General features: G+C 32.9%; 2 protein-coding genes across 4 annotated transcripts; one reads left to right on the top strand and one right to left on the bottom strand.

Annotated features, from left to right (window-relative positions):
• Nucleotides 1-104: 104 nt before the first annotated feature.
• On the bottom strand, nt 105-3,639 carry LOC123914108 (TPR repeat-containing thioredoxin TDX). Of its 3 annotated transcripts, none has more exons than XM_045965111.1 (10): nt 3,612-3,639; nt 3,412-3,578; nt 3,279-3,312; nt 2,967-3,162; nt 2,806-2,886; nt 2,658-2,722; nt 2,415-2,555; nt 2,212-2,325; nt 1,472-1,532; nt 105-552 (listed from the first exon to the last, which is right to left on the bottom strand). In XM_045965111.1, exons 2-10 carry the CDS (start codon nt 3,519-3,521, stop codon nt 218-220), a joined length of 1,137 nt encoding a protein of 378 aa, XP_045821067.1. In that variant the 5' UTR covers nt 3,522-3,578; nt 3,612-3,639; the 3' UTR covers nt 105-217. The 3 variants fall into 3 exon arrangements, with proteins under 3 accessions (XP_045821067.1, XP_045821068.1, XP_045821069.1); XM_045965112.1 differs by having other exon boundaries at nt 3,412-3,573; nt 3,607-3,638; XM_045965113.1 differs by having other exon boundaries at nt 1,502-1,532; nt 3,612-3,638.
• Nucleotides 3,640-9,426: 5,787 nt separating this feature from the next.
• On the top strand, nt 9,427-13,813 carry LOC123915725 (potassium transporter 25-like). The gene is made up of 10 exons (XM_045966933.1): nt 9,427-9,854; nt 9,995-10,223; nt 10,363-10,617; nt 10,719-10,772; nt 10,935-10,985; nt 11,223-11,483; nt 11,591-11,643; nt 11,737-11,854; nt 11,945-12,199; nt 12,574-13,813. Exons 1-10 carry the CDS (start codon nt 9,804-9,806, stop codon nt 13,680-13,682), a joined length of 2,436 nt encoding a protein of 811 aa, XP_045822889.1. The 5' UTR covers nt 9,427-9,803; the 3' UTR covers nt 13,683-13,813.
• The last annotated feature ends 2,213 nt before the right edge of the window (nt 13,814-16,026 follow it).

Here is a 16,026-nt window from a genome sequence, read left to right as displayed (position 1 = left end):
GTTATGTTTTCCCCCATTATTACAGTTATAAAACCAACTATCGGTTTGAAAAGTTGAAACATTCCAATTCAACATTAAACATTTCTAGAAACAAGCAGACAGAATAAACATCAAACCATTATATTGAAACTCTCAATTTTGTAAGACACTATGGTCATGTAAACAGAAGAAACAACATGGAAATAGTATTGTATCAGAGTTATATTAAGGTAATAAATTAAGAAGGGCCAGCATGCTGAGCAATCTTCCTTTCAAGTGTATTTTTGTCAGCCCCCACCACACTGTCGACCTCTTTGCCGTTTTTTACAAAGAAAAATGTTGGAACACTGCTAATATTCCAGCGTGCAGCGATATCCACTGCCTTATCGATATCAACTTTTATAAAAACCACTCTCCGGTACTTCCCCGCCAAACTTGTATAAAGTGGCGAAATGTAGTGACAAGGGCCACACCAAGTTGCAGTGAAGTACAGGATTGCCAAGCGAGATGTCTTCGATGCAGCACTCAACTTTGTTTCCAGATCTCCAACAGAGTGAATATCAATCACTTCCCCTATTAAAAGCCACCAATGCAAATGGTCATTTAATCGATATTATAAATCATCCAAGTCACAATTTGAATACCAACTACCAAGTAATGCCTACAGAAATATATAGATCTCAAAGATACCTTTAAACTTGTATCAACTTGTCAAAAAAACACTTGGTAGATCGAGGGAAGAAAAATAATGAGGTGGCAAAAAGGAATAATAAATCAAAAGAGAAATAGACAATTATGTAGTATTTAATTTAAGGAATAAAAGTAAAAAATGTCACAATCAGCATGCTGAAAAAGGTATTTGTCACATGAACTTGCAGTTAATTCAACAGTGTAGTGTCTCTGTCTTCCCTACCTACATCCTATCACCAAATTTTCAATCTACTCTTCAAATCACCGATCAAGCATGATTTGCGCTTTATCAAAATTCAAGCCAGTATGTATCCATTGCCATAACACGGCAAACAAATGAAAATCCTAAATTTTATCAGACCTTTCATCTTTCAACCATGACAATATATTGCTAATAAATGTTGAATTAAATGCGTGGAGCAAGGCTCAATGTTATTTTTTGTGAGAACTTACTTGTAGAAAATTTGGTTGTCAAAGTTTATATAAGTCTAAATGTCAAAACCAGAAGACACAGCACCAGTCATTATCTCTTCTTGGACAAAAATTGAGATACTCCTACATAAATAATCCAATGATAAACACTGACCAAAACAAGGATTTCAAGTACGACAATGTAGTTCGTGTGAATATTTAAGTCTGTAAGGCAGGTGATAATTATAATGACATTCAGAATGTATTTTCTATAACAGCTTATGAGCGTCATGAACAACATGAGGTGGCATTGATATGGAGTACTGTTTCTATTTTCCACATTAACTAGAGATAAAACCATTCGACAAAAAGATTTTGGGAATTTTGATACCATCAGGCAGAAGGAAATACAGAGACGTACCATCTTTTAAAGCTGACAATGCATCTTTATCCTGCAAAAAGGCATGAGGAATTTCAAATATAATAATGTCATCTGATAGCATTGTTTGAAGTGCATTTAGAGGAAGCCAACAACTTCCCATTGTCATCACTATGTGATGACAACTAGAACATGGCTAGGTTGCCCAAATAAATAACGGATAGAGGTACGAAACCAATGAGTAGAAAAATAGGGATTGTTTTTCATGTTATATGTAAAAAACATGACTAGGCTGCCCAAATAGATTGAAGTTATCAGCTTCTTTTGAAATTTCATTTCACAAAGGCAACAAACTCCAACTAAGGCACAAAATGTTGGCCAGAAAAATATGTTGATTTACTGACCCTAAATCTAATGTTACCCAGCAAAGGCTAACTATGAATTTTTTCGTTCAAGGATAAAAACTATATGCCTACTAAGTCCAGGTATTTTATCCAAAACAGATAATTCTTTAAGTTAAGGCCCAAATGGCATGATCAGAAAAGAAAGTAGAATAAGGGAAGGATGGGAAAATTCCTTGAAAACTTTGTATCCCAAACATTTCAATCAATAATTTTTAAAAACAAATATGAAGGATAATACTCTGTATGTAGTAGTGTTGTATGCATGTCAGTAATAGATGGGAGTACGGCACCAATAATACTTTTGTAATTATGGAGTGTTTGGACTTGATAGCTGTATACTATACTTACTTGAGCTTCATCTTGCGGTTGCTTCTTCGGTTGAGCTCTTTTCTGCTCCTTTTGCTTTCGTAAGCGTTCATATTTTCTCCTATGCTCCTCAATTTTGTGGGCATTAGGCTCAACCTGTGTAGTAAAAATATAATAAGAAAAAAAGAAACAGACAAGGATACCTTTAATTTGCAGGCTTCTTCTGAACAAAGTAGGCAAATTACCTTCTTAAGTGCCATACCAATCTCTTCATCATAGTCTATCTTTGAAGCCACGTGAAGATCAGTTAATGCTTCTTTCCAGAGTCCCAACATAGCCCTTGACAATCCTCGTATTTTGTATCCTTTAGCTGAGTCTGGATTGATCTGGAAGAGATAAATAATAGAGGTTTGGGTTAACACATCCATCTGATGGAGAAAATTGTTTAATAGTGTGTTCTGTGAGCATAAAGTTAGGAAGAAATGAACCTTCAAAGCAGTGTCAGCATCACGGATAGCAGCATTTGGTTTTTTCAACTTAATAAAGATACTAGCTGAAGGAAAAAACAGTGTGAATTGAAGTGCAGTAGGTTAAACAGAAAGTAATAAGGAAATGAATAGATGAAAACAGTAGAACCTCTGGTGGCATAAAGTATGGCTGAATGAGGATTCAACAAAATGGCTTCTGTGAGTAGGTCGAGTGCTTGATCCAACATACCTGGAAAAATGGGAGCGATTAAGTTTTTTGACAATAGTAGTAAAATGTTAGCAGAAAAGAAAGGTATATTGATTGATTGCCTTGTGATAAAGCAAGGAGTGCTTTTGATTTAGCTACTTGAGCGTCATCCCTGTTGTCATCGGTAACTTGAGCAGAAGGATTTCCCATCTTTTGAGGAGGGTCATTATCAGGTTCAACCACATCACTGTTATCCAACTCTAAATCAGATTCTATAATGTCGTCGTCGTTGTTAGTAGTATTAACAACAACAGGTTCCTGCATACAAATACAATACAACTAACTCCCTATTGTGTTTTTGTGTGTAATGAATAACTGAACATAAAATTAATCAATTAATTAATTATGATGAAATAATCAGCAGCAATACTCACAGTTTTGGGTTGGGGAGGGATGCGAGCACCCAAACTACACAAACACAACAGAACATGGAATAATTATAACTAACTAACTAACTGACTAACTATAAAAGAGAGAATGAATGAAAGCATATATCGTATATGGTACCTGAGAAGATAAGACTTGAAGAAGGAAAGGGAAGGAGTGTGGAGAAGAGAAGGATTTGACTTGCATGCTTCTATGAATTCTTTTAGCTCTCCTACTTTTCCAATATCCATTATTGTCTACTCTACTCTTCTCTTCTCTTCTCTTCTAGGGTTTCGATGATATTTTTTTTTTTTTTTTTGGTAGAGACGATGATATTTTTTATTTCCCCCAATATTCTCTTCTTCTTCCAGAACAATAAATAAACCTCCGGTGTTGTTTCTTCTCTACTAATTAGTAATTACTACTCGTTTTTTACTAGTAGTAAGTAAATCTTTTTGGAAACTTGGGTTATGTTTGGATTGATGGTACATAACGGAATGAAGCGGAACGAAACATAATCGAATGTAGAAGGACAGAATGGAACACAAATTTCGTTCTATTGTTTGGATATTCAACTGTGGAATGAAACAAAATTACCACTCCGTTGTTTGGGAAGTGAAGGCAATCGAATAAAATATAACATTTTTATTCCAATTTTACTCTTATTGTAAAACATATGCTATAGGCAATAACTTGAACATTCAATATCAATTTGTATTACTTTCTTACTTATAAGAGTTTCTCGTACCGTTAATGCACAAGTTGGCAACAAAACTAATCAGGTGTGGAACTTCATTAGTCATCTATAACAGATTTAAAAAAAAAATTATTTGTAACAAATTTTTTTTTACTTAAATACAACTATAACATCAAACAATTTTTTTTTTTAATTGCAAATGAAATATATTAATAAGCACTCCTGGTACAAGAGGTACCACAAAGGCTATCTTAATAATATACAAACTTAAACCAATGTTAGGGAAATCTTGCTTATTTGTCCACTTCTAACCACATTGTTGTCAAATCATTATTAAAAAATAATAAAGTTTTGCCATATCTAGCTTAGAATGCCACAGAGGAATAACACAGATGAAGCAGTGAAGTAAAGAGTGTTGTGAAGAAATAAACCTTTCTTGCGTGAAATATGAGTATTTCAGAAGAGGGAGACAAATAAAATAAGGGTAAAAAAGTAATATAAAAAATCTGAAATTTCATTCCATTGGATACACCCCAAATTTGGGGGGATGGAAAATTGGAGGATTGAGTGGTATACAATGGAATTGGTTCCATTGGGTTTCATTTCATTCCATCAGCTTTTTGTAAATCCAAACAATAGAATTCAATTATTTACCTTTTCATTTCATTCCATTCCACCACATACCACCAATCCAAACATAGCCTTGAGTTATTCTTTAGCAAACATTGTCACGATGTGACATATCTCTAAAAATAAAAAGCTCCTACAAACTTAAACCAATGTTAGGGAAATTTTGCTTATTTGTCCACTTCTAACCACATTGTTGTCAAATCATTATTAAAAAATAATAAAGTTTTGCCATATCTAGCTTAGAATGCCACAGAGGAATAACACAGATGAAGCAGTGAAGTAAAGAGTGTTGTGAAGAAATAAACCTTTCTTGCGTGAAATATGAGTATTTCAGAAGAGGGAGACAAATAAAATAAGGGTAAAAAAGTAATATAAAAAATCTGAAATTTCATTCCATTGGATACACCCCAAATTTGGGGGGATGGAAAATTGGAGGATTGAGTGGTATATAATGGAATTGGTTCCATTGGGTTTCATTTCATTCCATCAGCTTTTTGTAAATCCAAACAATAGAATTCAATTATTTACCTTTTCATTTCATTCCATTCCACCACATACCACCAATCCAAACATAGCCTTGAGTTATTCTTTAGCAAACATTGTCATGATGTGACATATCTCTAAAAATAAAAAGCTCCTATTTTTTTATTTATAATTAATCTATCTATTATTACTGATTACTAATATATTAAAATTGATTGCTACCAAAATTATTAATTTATCCTTATTACTTTTAACTATGTTGCAAGTTTTATATCTTTCGTTGTAATTTTACTAAAAAAATAGAAGAATATAAGATAAATACAAAAAAATATACAAAAAAAGAATAAGATGACTAAAAAAAATATAATAAAAAGATTATAGAAAGTTTAGTAAATAAAAATAATTTAAGGAATAATATAGAAAAAATAAGTTGAATACATAAAAATATGAATATAAAAATAGAAACATAACAAATAACTATATGCAAAATAACATAAATAATATTTTTCATCAAAACAAATATTTTTCATCAAAAATAAAATAAATAATATTACTACCAAGTTTACTACTAAATATTAATAATAATATAATAAAGTTAATTAGTATCAAACTTACTAAATTATCCTAAATATTCCTAATAAAATTTCTAATTTTTGATTAAAAATATACACGGGATCATTATTTGTCACTAAAAAACATAAAAAATTGAATAAATAAGTTTACAACAAATAATTAAGACAATAATTCCATTGGGGGTGGGATGGGTAGCTCAACTGGTTAAGCTATTTGAGATAAGGGTTAAAGAGCAGAAGGTTCGGGGTTCAAGTCCTGGTAAAGGAGAAAAAAAAAACTAACATAATTGTAATACTAACAACTAACATTGTTTGTAAAAAAAAAAAAAACACAATAATTTCACTTATATTTTAACAATGTTATATATAAATTTTTTAAATATTTAATTTAATATAATTTTTCTACATTAATATAGTGACAAATTTAAATATCAAATAAAAATTAGTGGACCCGTGTTAATGCATGAGTCTTTAAACTAGTTAAATCTTAAAAAAAAGGTTTGCTTCACTAATATTTTTAAGGCTTAAATGAAGTTTTACCTCTCTATTTTGAATAAATTGGAATTTTTCCCTCTATTTTAAAATCTGGAATTTTACACCCTTATTTTATAATTTTTTGGATTTTGCCTACCCCAAAATTATACACAAAATCTGCTTCTGATCCTCAACTTCAAAGTTTCTCACAAAACTCAATTTTGATCAATAATTTACCAAACGGGTACTAAAATGACCGTAATCAAGCTATCTTTCCACATAATTAAACACCACTAAATTTGGAGTTACTGAGAGAGATTAATTACCGTTTTAGTGAAGGTTTGTCCAAATTAATTATCATATGGACCTACTAGTGGTATTTTCGTCATGTCTCTCACCTTATAGCTCCGTTTTGAATAGTATTTACATGTCTGGAAAGCTAACGAAATTACTCTTGTTGGCATTTCAATTTCATAGAATTTGGAGTTACGATGCGTTCGGTAGACGATTGACGGTGGTTATGCAAGTACACCGAATCGCTACAGAGTAATAAAGTGATAAGTTTATCGTTCTCCACAAGGATTGTGTCAAAGTTATACTAGTTTCGCTTAGGAATAGTTTTGCATTCACTTTGGTGTTTGGAGATAGTTGTGCTGATAAAATAAATTGCAATGATTAAAGTGCAGAAAAGTAAATGACTGTAAAAGTAAATGGTGCGTGTGTGTCCACGCAGGGTGGTTAAGTGTGGTCGGATCCCTCCATTACTCCTGTTTGGTGGTTATTTCCTTGTTTCCCTCTATCAGGAATTAGACTATTAAAAATAGGTTCAGAAACAATCGTTCCCTATTTCTATTACAAACTGTTCAGAGCCTAGTTAGTGGTTACCCTTACTCTGTTTAAGTATCATCTCCCCAGGTTCCACTTTTTTGTTACAAACGTTGGTATCATTACCTTAGTGGCTCCATGTGTCACAAGTTGTCATGTGTGCCTCTAACTAGTCCTAACTCTGCCTCAGGTAGAAATTATCGTTCCTTCTAATCCTATACTAAGACCTCATATACTGAATTTAATGGTCTCATCTTGGCCATAGCACACCGTCCTTCGTTCGGGATTACTAGTTTCGTTTCCTATGCGATATCCACTAGGTCCTTAGATTTTATTCTAATGTGATCAATATTAAAATAAATATAAAACTAAGCGATAAAAGAGTTTGAAAGTAGACACAATTGAATTTATACCCAAATTATACAAAACCAAGCATTCGTAAGGGAGTTCTTCGACTCCACCTAACCTAGGAAAAATAATTTACAAAGACAGAAAGAAAAGAACCTTATTGGCCTTAGAGTTCCTTGGCCTCATTGCCTCCTCCTTAGAGTTCTCATAACTCTTGGTGAATATTCAAAATCCTGAATATTTTGGAATTTCTTGGGTTGAATAATAACGGAGGAGGAAAACTCTATTATAGTTTTTCAGCTGGGTTTTGAGCTTTTCTGCGCGTTCATCGCACCCATCGTGGCCACGATGACATGTATTTTCACCTCATCGTAGCCACGATGGATCATATCGTGGTACGATGGAAGATATTCTCGAGATTTTCTGCGTTCTTTTCAAGTCATCATCGTGCCACGATGACAAGTCATCGTGATACGATGGAAAATCGTCATTGAAACAACAGATAACTTAGATGACAGGCAATTCACAACCTTTATATTTTGTCGGTAATGGTACCACCGATCTTGACTGCAGCGATCATGCTCAATCAACACTTGGTCCAAGACGGGGCGTCTCCGAGTTTTAGGAGACTCTGTGCAAAATATAAAAATGGTCCCTTAATAAAAAAAAATATAATTTAAAATAAAAATTGTTGATTTAAATTGCATATAATATAAAAAAAAAATCAATCTTATAAACATATAAATTATCAATATTAAATCAATTGCATTAAATTAAATGGAACAAGAAATACAAAATAATTATCTTTGTATATAACGTAAAAAAGGAACATCATAATCTAAGATCAAATTGTATGCAAAGATTAAAATGGACTAGAACTATATTTACGATTATAGATAACTAATCTATTGATACATATGATATTTTATGAACATTAACAATATATAACTATTATTTTAGGGCCTAAAAATTAATCTATTAATATACATTTGATATTTTATAGGTATAAATAATATATAAGTAATATTATAGGACCTCAAAATTTTGAGTTGAGACCCTCAAAATTTTGAGGCCCGATGTCATCGTACACCTCGCACATGTGTGCGAGACGCTTCTGGTCCAAGAGACGTCAATATAGCAAGTACAACAGATGTCTATAAGAGTTCATGTTCAACTTTTTCTCTCTTCTCACATTTTCGCTCAAAATTGAAAGGGTATCTTTTAATTGACGTGAGACTTGCTATTTTACCATAGGCTTGTAACGACTCTAAGCAATCAATCAAAGTTCGAACAGATACGCATTATTAGAGGTCTTTATGGGTTGTAACGTGGCTTATGTAAATGTATGATATTTTTGGGAAAGTAGGCTAGAAAATTGGAGTTAAGTACGACTACTTGTCCTTATTTAGGTGCAACCTATTACCTTGTAGTACCTTTTTGATGAAATACAAGAGAAAATTTTTCTTTTGCGGACCCGATGTGTCTTTGTGTAGTCCCTATTCTATCACTATTATGTTATCGTGTGTAAACTTGGCTCGTTATTTTGGCACGTCTTGTGCTGAGAAGACTGTTTTGTTTATATATATTTCGGGTCCGTTTGATTCGCTAAAAATAAGGGACTGGAAAGGACAACTGTAGTTGTACTGTGTTTGATTGTAAAACTATTTCAGGAACTGGACAAACTGGGAAGCAATGGACAAGACAAAAACAGAATTTTTTGTACCTCACTAAACCACAGCACAACTTTTTGTCCGCAGTACAAGTTGTCTAAAATGCCAAAATACCATTTTATTAACAAAATATCGTATAAGACAAAAAAATGTTCAATATCCCAAAAGTTTGTTCTGTGCTGTTCTGTCATGTGTTGTGCTGTTCTGTCTTGTACTATTCTGTCCAGTACTTACCCTTTAACAAATCAAACACACCCTTCAGCTCGTTAAAAAAAAAAATTCACTATTTTAAATGAAAAAGAAAATTCAGAATTTAATATTTTATTTACATATTCATATTCATTGACTGGGCGGACAATAAATATGTTTGTCTTGTTAGGAGGAAATGTGGGTGTCCATGTCACTCCGGCATTACCGCCCTACTTTCTATTATAATTAAATATTACTTATTTATTTATTTATCGGAAAAATAATAAGGTGATTGTGTTTGTGTTGGAGTGTATACCATTAAGTAACATGCGTGAAGATCACTATGTTTGAACTTTGATGTGATTTGATTTGATTCATTCATCATACTTGTAGGGGGTCTGTACTTTGGTCAATGCTACTCTATCTATGGATTGGAGAAAATACATGATTCATCTTCTCTTCTTACTTACTTACTTACATACAGAAACAGTAGTACTGTACTTAGTATTCTCCGTCCGTAGAATTTGATGAAACATTGCCTCAATCGCTCTTTCTTTTCTTTTCCCACTTCTTCCAACTAGTAACTAATATCTCTCCCTCCTGTTCTTCTAATCTAATCTAATCTAATCTAATCTAATCAATCATATGGCTTCTTCTCCTCCTCCTCCTCCTGCTGCTGCTCATCACTACTCTATGGTACAATTTTTCTCAATATATTCTCTACTACATACTACTAATGAATAATCTGCAATCTCTCTTAATTCATGAAGCCTTCTATGGTTAATTAATACCAACTCTTTTCAAGAATTGATTAATTCTGTGTCCTTATTTTTCAGAATAATAAAACATGGAAGCAAACAATTCTGCTCTCATTTCAAATTGTTGGAGTTGTTTATGGTCAACTTAGCACTGCTCCCTTATATGTGTTTAGTACAATGCGAGTGAAAGATCTTGAATCTGAGGAGGTTGTTTATGAACTCTTCTCCTTCATTTTTTGGACTCTCACCACTATTTCTTTGATCAAGTATGCCCTCATAGTCCTCAAAGCTGATGATAAAGGAGAGGGTACGTAATCATCATCATCATCATCATCATCATCATCCATTTCATATATTATTATATATTCTCTTCATCTCATCAATATTAGCTAGCTAGAGATCGAATTGAAAATAGGTTTAATAGGTCTTTACCCTCCTGTAATCAGGTGGTACTTTTGCTTTATACTCACTGTTATGTAGAAATGCAAAAGTTGGGCTACTCCCTTGTGATAAAACCGCCAATGATGTCATACTTTTTGAGGAGGAAACAACAAATCCTTTTTCTAAGATCATCAATTCTGATTCCAGAGCACGAAGGGCCATTGAGAAACACAAGTCCATCCACTATTTGATATTGTTCCTGGCCCTCTTTGGTTCTTGTATGACAATTGGGGCCGCAGTCCTCACTCCAGCTCTCTCAGGTACGTATGTATACACAATGCAAATCCAATTTATTAATTAATTAATTAATTAAATTGTTCCTGTTGTTTACAGTATATACTTAATTTCTGCCTGTTACCAGTGTTATCAGCTTCATGTGGTGTTCAGCGATCCTTGTCAGAAATGGCAAGCCTATGTAAGCCCCGATTGTTTATTGTTTATATACTTCATTTCTTAGTATACATACATATTCTTTCCATTTTTGTTTGCTTCCTTGAGTCCTTGGCAGTCTCTTTTCTTAATGACATATCATTACTTGCTACTACGAGTATCTGATTACTTTGTTGTCTATAACCAGTTTCCTCGTCACACCATACTCAGGATTCTGTGTCAAATGTTCTACAAAAATGTAAGTACTTTATGCTCGTTTGATTGGTAAAGTTCTTTCAAATGTCCCTTTATGTTGAGTCAAGCATCCATTTGTGTGGTTGGATAAAAGAAATTATAGCTTCTCACTCACCAGTTAGCTAGCACTATGCATCCGAGTAGTTGTTGATAAAGTAAACGAAGAGTAGATAGATATTTATGCATCTTCTGCAGTCATGCTGCATAAATCCTGTTGACCTTGTGCTTCATTGATTTCCAGATGTACCCGTCCCCTCTGCGTGTGTTATATTGATTGGCCTTTTCGTACTGCAGCCTTGCGGTACACATAAAATTGGGTTCATGTTTGCTCCAATTATTGCTGTTTGGCTTTTGTTTGTTGGTGTGGTGGGCGCATATAATATATTCCGCTGGGATGTTAAAATTATCTATAAAATATCCCCACTATACTTGTTCAAATTCATGAGGAATGTTGATGCCGGCAGATGGAGGTTGTTAGGGAGCGTCATTTTATGTGCAGCAGGTGGGATTTGTCAGTTGTCTATTTTATAAACAAAAAATGATCACCAAGTGATTGTTAGAACTCATAATTATTTTGGTTAATTGATATCATGCTGTACTATTTTGCAGGATCAGAGGCAATGTTTGCAGGCCTAGGCCATTTTTCCAAGAAATCAATCAAGGTATTAGTATAATGTGTAACTTGTTCAAGTAAATTGATTGTAATCCAAAACTATTAGTACATTGTGCATCATGCATGTGCCTGTTATTTGCAGATTACATTTATTTGCTTGATCTATCCGCTTCTTGTGATATGCTATGCGGGTCAGGCTGCGTATATCTCTAAAAATTTGCACGCTCTAGATTTTAATCATCTTAGTCAATCCGTGCCAAGTAAGTTGGTCCAGTGCATGCCATGCCACCCTTTATTTCGATGATACTATATATTTTTTCATTGCTTTGCTAAAGTAATTGTTACTGCAGGTCATTCCAAATATATATTCATAGTATTATCCCTACTTTCTTCGGCTGTCGGAAGCCAAGCAACTATAACAGCGAGCTTCTCCATCATTAACCAGTGTCTTGCACTAAATTGTTTTCCTAGAGTGAAAGTCATTCACACATCAAAAACGATACACGGCCAGGTTTACATCCCAGATGTCAACTGGTTATTGATGATTTTCAGTCTATCTGTCACGGTTGGTTTCAGAGACTTGGTGAAGATTGGCAACGCAACAAGTATGCCAGTTTTTCATTTCTCTTAGACTTTAATTTGTGGTAGGAATTAATTAATAATTTTTCTCGAGTTATTAATTAACAAAGTAGCTCCCATTTTTGTATTAAATCGGAAAATCCAAGTCGTTAATTTATGAAGGGGGTTGATTCTTAAGAAAATGAAGAGTTGGTAAACTAAACAGGGAGGGCAGATAAAAGAAGTGACGCTTAATATTACCAGTAAGCACAAGGCAATCATATGTGTGATACTGCACTTGTGATTTGATTAAATTAAGGATGGTTATATGAAACTTGTGTACCATTCAGTTAGCACATTCATTCGTTTATGATGATAAAATCAAAATAGCGTAATTAATTAAGCTCACAATTTGTGGCAGGTTTGGCTATAATATGTGGAATGCTGGTGACAACTAGTCTGATGTCACTAATCATTGCTTTGTATTGGGAGAAGAATTTGATGATATCAGCATGCTTTCTGGTATGTTTTGGCCTTGTTGAGGTTGCATATCTTTCAGCATGTATGCTGCAGTTTCACAAGGGCGCTTGGTATCTACTTGTCCTTTTGGTAGTGTCGATGACAGTCATGCTTTCATGGCATTATGGAACAGTGAAGAAGTATGAGTTTGATTTGCAAAACAAGGTGTCAACTGAATGGCTAATAGATGTTAGTCCAGGCCTTGGCATTTCAAGGGTAGCTGGAATTGGCTTCATTTACACCGACATAGTAGCAGGAATCCCAGCTTTCTTTTCGCATTTTATTACAAATCTTCCTGCATTTCATCAAGTGTTGATCATGGTGTCCTTCAAGTCTATGGCGGTGCCTCATGTTCCGGAATGTGAAAGGTACCTGATAGGAAGGATTGGACCAAAAGATTATAAAATATATCGTTGCATTGTCAGATATGGATATTGCGATAATAATATCAGGGACACGGGTGATTTCGAGGAGAAAATTATCGGTGCTATAGGAGAATTCATTTCCATTGAACAGATGAGTGACATTGAATCAATGGTTTCAGCAGAAGAAAGAATGATGATAGTAGGAAATTCATCATCACGAGGAGATGGTAAGGCTTTAGTGCCTTTAATGAATGAAACATGCAACGAAGTGAGCATTATTAATGAAGCTCAGATTAGCCCGGTAGTGGTAATCGATGATGAAAGTGATGATAAGTTGTTGGCGAGTAGTAGTAGCTCTTGCAAGAAAAGAAAAAAAGTTAGGTTCATGTTGCCACCAGCAAGTAGTACTCCTAAAATGGAAGAATCTGTGAGGAAGGAGCTGTTGGAACTAATTGATGCAAGGGAGAGTGGAAGTGCCTATTTCTTGGGACAGTCACATTTAGTGGTTTGTGATGGCTCAAACTACCTCAAGAGATTCTTAATAATGGTTTTCCGTTTCTTTGAAAAAAATGGCAGGGAACCTCCCGTTGCTCTCAAAATCCCTCATGCTGCTCTTGTAGAAGTTGGTATGATATGTACTATATAATTTTTTTTGGTTCATCTTTGTACTACATAATAATACTAATAATAACTCTTCACTTTTTGGATCAAAATCGTATACATATACATACTACGTACACACATAGTGTTTTAGTAAAAATATTTGGATGATTTTCACGCTGACTTGTTTTTTATATTGAATGATTTTCCATTACAAAGTAGTGGTGGTGTACTGGTGTATATGGTTGGAATTTATGGCGGTGATCATAACCAATGATGATTGTTGTGTATTTGTACACACTTTGAGATGGTATGAGGTTAAGAATGAGACATCATTGTACTTGCATACACAACCAGTCAACCACCATGGATTTCAGCCATACACCGCCATTTATGGAATTGCCCTCCCATAACCTCTTACCATTATTTTCTCTCTTTTTTGCACAACTTTATTGTTCATTTAGACCATTCGCAATGTCTGGAGAAGGACACCAGAGTTTTTATTTTTATTTTTTAATCAAGCAAATTTAGTGCTTTTTTTTTTATCATACTACCTAAATCTTTTATCACTGGCTTAAACTTAGTTCATTTTGATTAACTGGTAAACTTTCAACATATAAAGTAATAAATCAATGAAAACTAGCCAAAAAATTGACCGTATGAGCAATTAAGTGTGGTCGTATCCGAACTAATTCAAAAGTAAAACCGAAATCGAACCAATCCAAACTGCAAAAAACCGCATTTAGTTTTAACCGCACGGATCATTTTTCTTCCAAACCACACGGTTTGGTTTGGTTTGCGGTTTTCATTTCAAAAAACTGAACCAAACCAACCCGCAATACTTAACTTATCTCTATCAACTATTAACAATCAACCCAAATTGAGTCCATAAAATAATAGGATGTCAAAACATATCATTTCACGCGATCGAGAACTATACTGTTGGTATTAAAAATAAGTTATTATGTATATGCAATTTAAGTATATGCATATTGTATCATGTAAACAATAAAATAAATTAAAATTTCTTATGTTTATTTTGTAACAAGTTGAAAATATTGTCATATTTTTTATATCGTGATAAACCGCACAAACCGAACCAACCCTAACTACATTGGTTTGGATGACTTTTTAAAAACCAACCAAACCAAACCGCATGCATTTTTATTTCGCGGTTAGGATAACTTTTATGCTCAAAACCGAACGAAACCACACCGCGAACACCCCTATGAGCAATCATATTCACTTGTCTTCTAACAAACTTCACTTCAAAGTTTACACACGATAACACAATTAAACTAAATTCCGAGGTCTACTAAACTTGATTTTGAATAGCTTCAGTTGACATCGCTTTCAAATTAAATCTTACCAAATCTATATGATTTGTACCCCATACACCAAAGAGTTTCATCAATAATAGGAACAAAAACAATTAAGAGTCATAATTTCTCACACTTCAATCCGGTGCTTTTTAATTAAGGATTTGCTCAAAAAAATATTAAGGATAAAATTGTGAGGATTTAAACCAAATTAAATAAGATTATTCAACAATGTAAAATATCACAATAAGAAAAAAAAAAATCTAAAATTCCAATTAATAATAAAAATCTGTTTGTCCTTTAAGAATAACCATTCAAACTTTGCGTCAAAAACATAATTTAAAAATAACCATTCAAACTTTATTGTTTTAAAACTTATAATCATATCTAAATAATTAAAATTTTACAACTTGACAAATCAACTGAAAATTTTCAAATAATTAAAATTATTTAATGGACGAAAATGATAATATATATAGGCAAATGAAAATTGAAGCAGTGACCAAGTAAAATCACAAATAAGCTGAATATTGGCGAAGCTATATAGCGGTGCTGTTTATATATATATATATATATATATATATATATATATATATATATATATATATATATATATATATATATATATATATATATATATATATAAACAGAGTACAATGATATTTTAAGAAAATTCACAAATCACATAACATATTTAGAAAATAAAAATGCGTAGAGAATACTTATATTTCTTGTCTTATTAATTGTTTTGTCAAGTAGTTTAGTGAATGAACTCATACACTCTTAAATATTTTCTCCGATCTTATATATAAGAAACACTTTACTTTTTAGATTCATTATAGAATCGATGTATTTAGATTATATTATTGTCTAGATATGCCTATTCTAAAAAGAATCTAAAAAGTCAATTTTTTTCTTATATACAGAACCAGAAATAATATTATAATATTAAGAAATAGAAAAATTCAAATTTAAATTTTTCTATGTCCATAGGCTCCCAAAGTGGCCGTATTTTACATGACATATTAATTCATTTTTCTTGAGCTTATAAAAAAATAAAATAAAAAAATA

This window comes from Trifolium pratense, linkage group LG3 (assembly GCF_020283565.1).
Source record: "Trifolium pratense cultivar HEN17-A07 linkage group LG3, ARS_RC_1.1, whole genome shotgun sequence".
NCBI classification, from domain to species: Eukaryota; Viridiplantae; Streptophyta; class Magnoliopsida; order Fabales; family Fabaceae; genus Trifolium; species Trifolium pratense.
The sequence above is the reverse complement of the archived record's forward strand: the minus strand, read 5'-3'. Positions and strand labels throughout refer to the sequence as shown.

What these genes read in the sequence shown, in the direction of transcription:
- LOC123914108 (XM_045965111.1), bottom strand. Translation starts at nt 3,521, where the DNA reads ATGGATATTGGAAAAGTAGGAGAGCTAAAAGAATTCATAGAAGCATGC. An exon ending in ATGCTGACACTGCTTTGAAG is followed by an intron (nt 2,556 to 2,657) that starts GTTCATTTCTTC and finishes TATCTCTTCCAG; the next exon opens with ATCAATCCAGACTCAGCTAA. An exon ending in GTATTTCCTTCTGCCTGATG is followed by an intron (nt 553 to 1,471) that starts GTATCAAAATTC and finishes GGCTTTTAATAG; the next exon opens with GGGAAGTGATTGATATTCAC.
- LOC123915725 (XM_045966933.1), top strand. Translation starts at nt 9,804, where the DNA reads ATGGCTTCTTCTCCTCCTCCTCCTCCTGCTGCTGCTCATCACTACTCT. An exon ending in GTCAGAAATGGCAAGCCTAT is followed by an intron (nt 10,773 to 10,934) that starts GTAAGCCCCGAT and finishes GTCTATAACCAG; the next exon opens with TTTCCTCGTCACACCATACT. An exon ending in CGTCATTTTATGTGCAGCAG is followed by an intron (nt 11,484 to 11,590) that starts GTGGGATTTGTC and finishes ACTATTTTGCAG; the next exon opens with GATCAGAGGCAATGTTTGCA.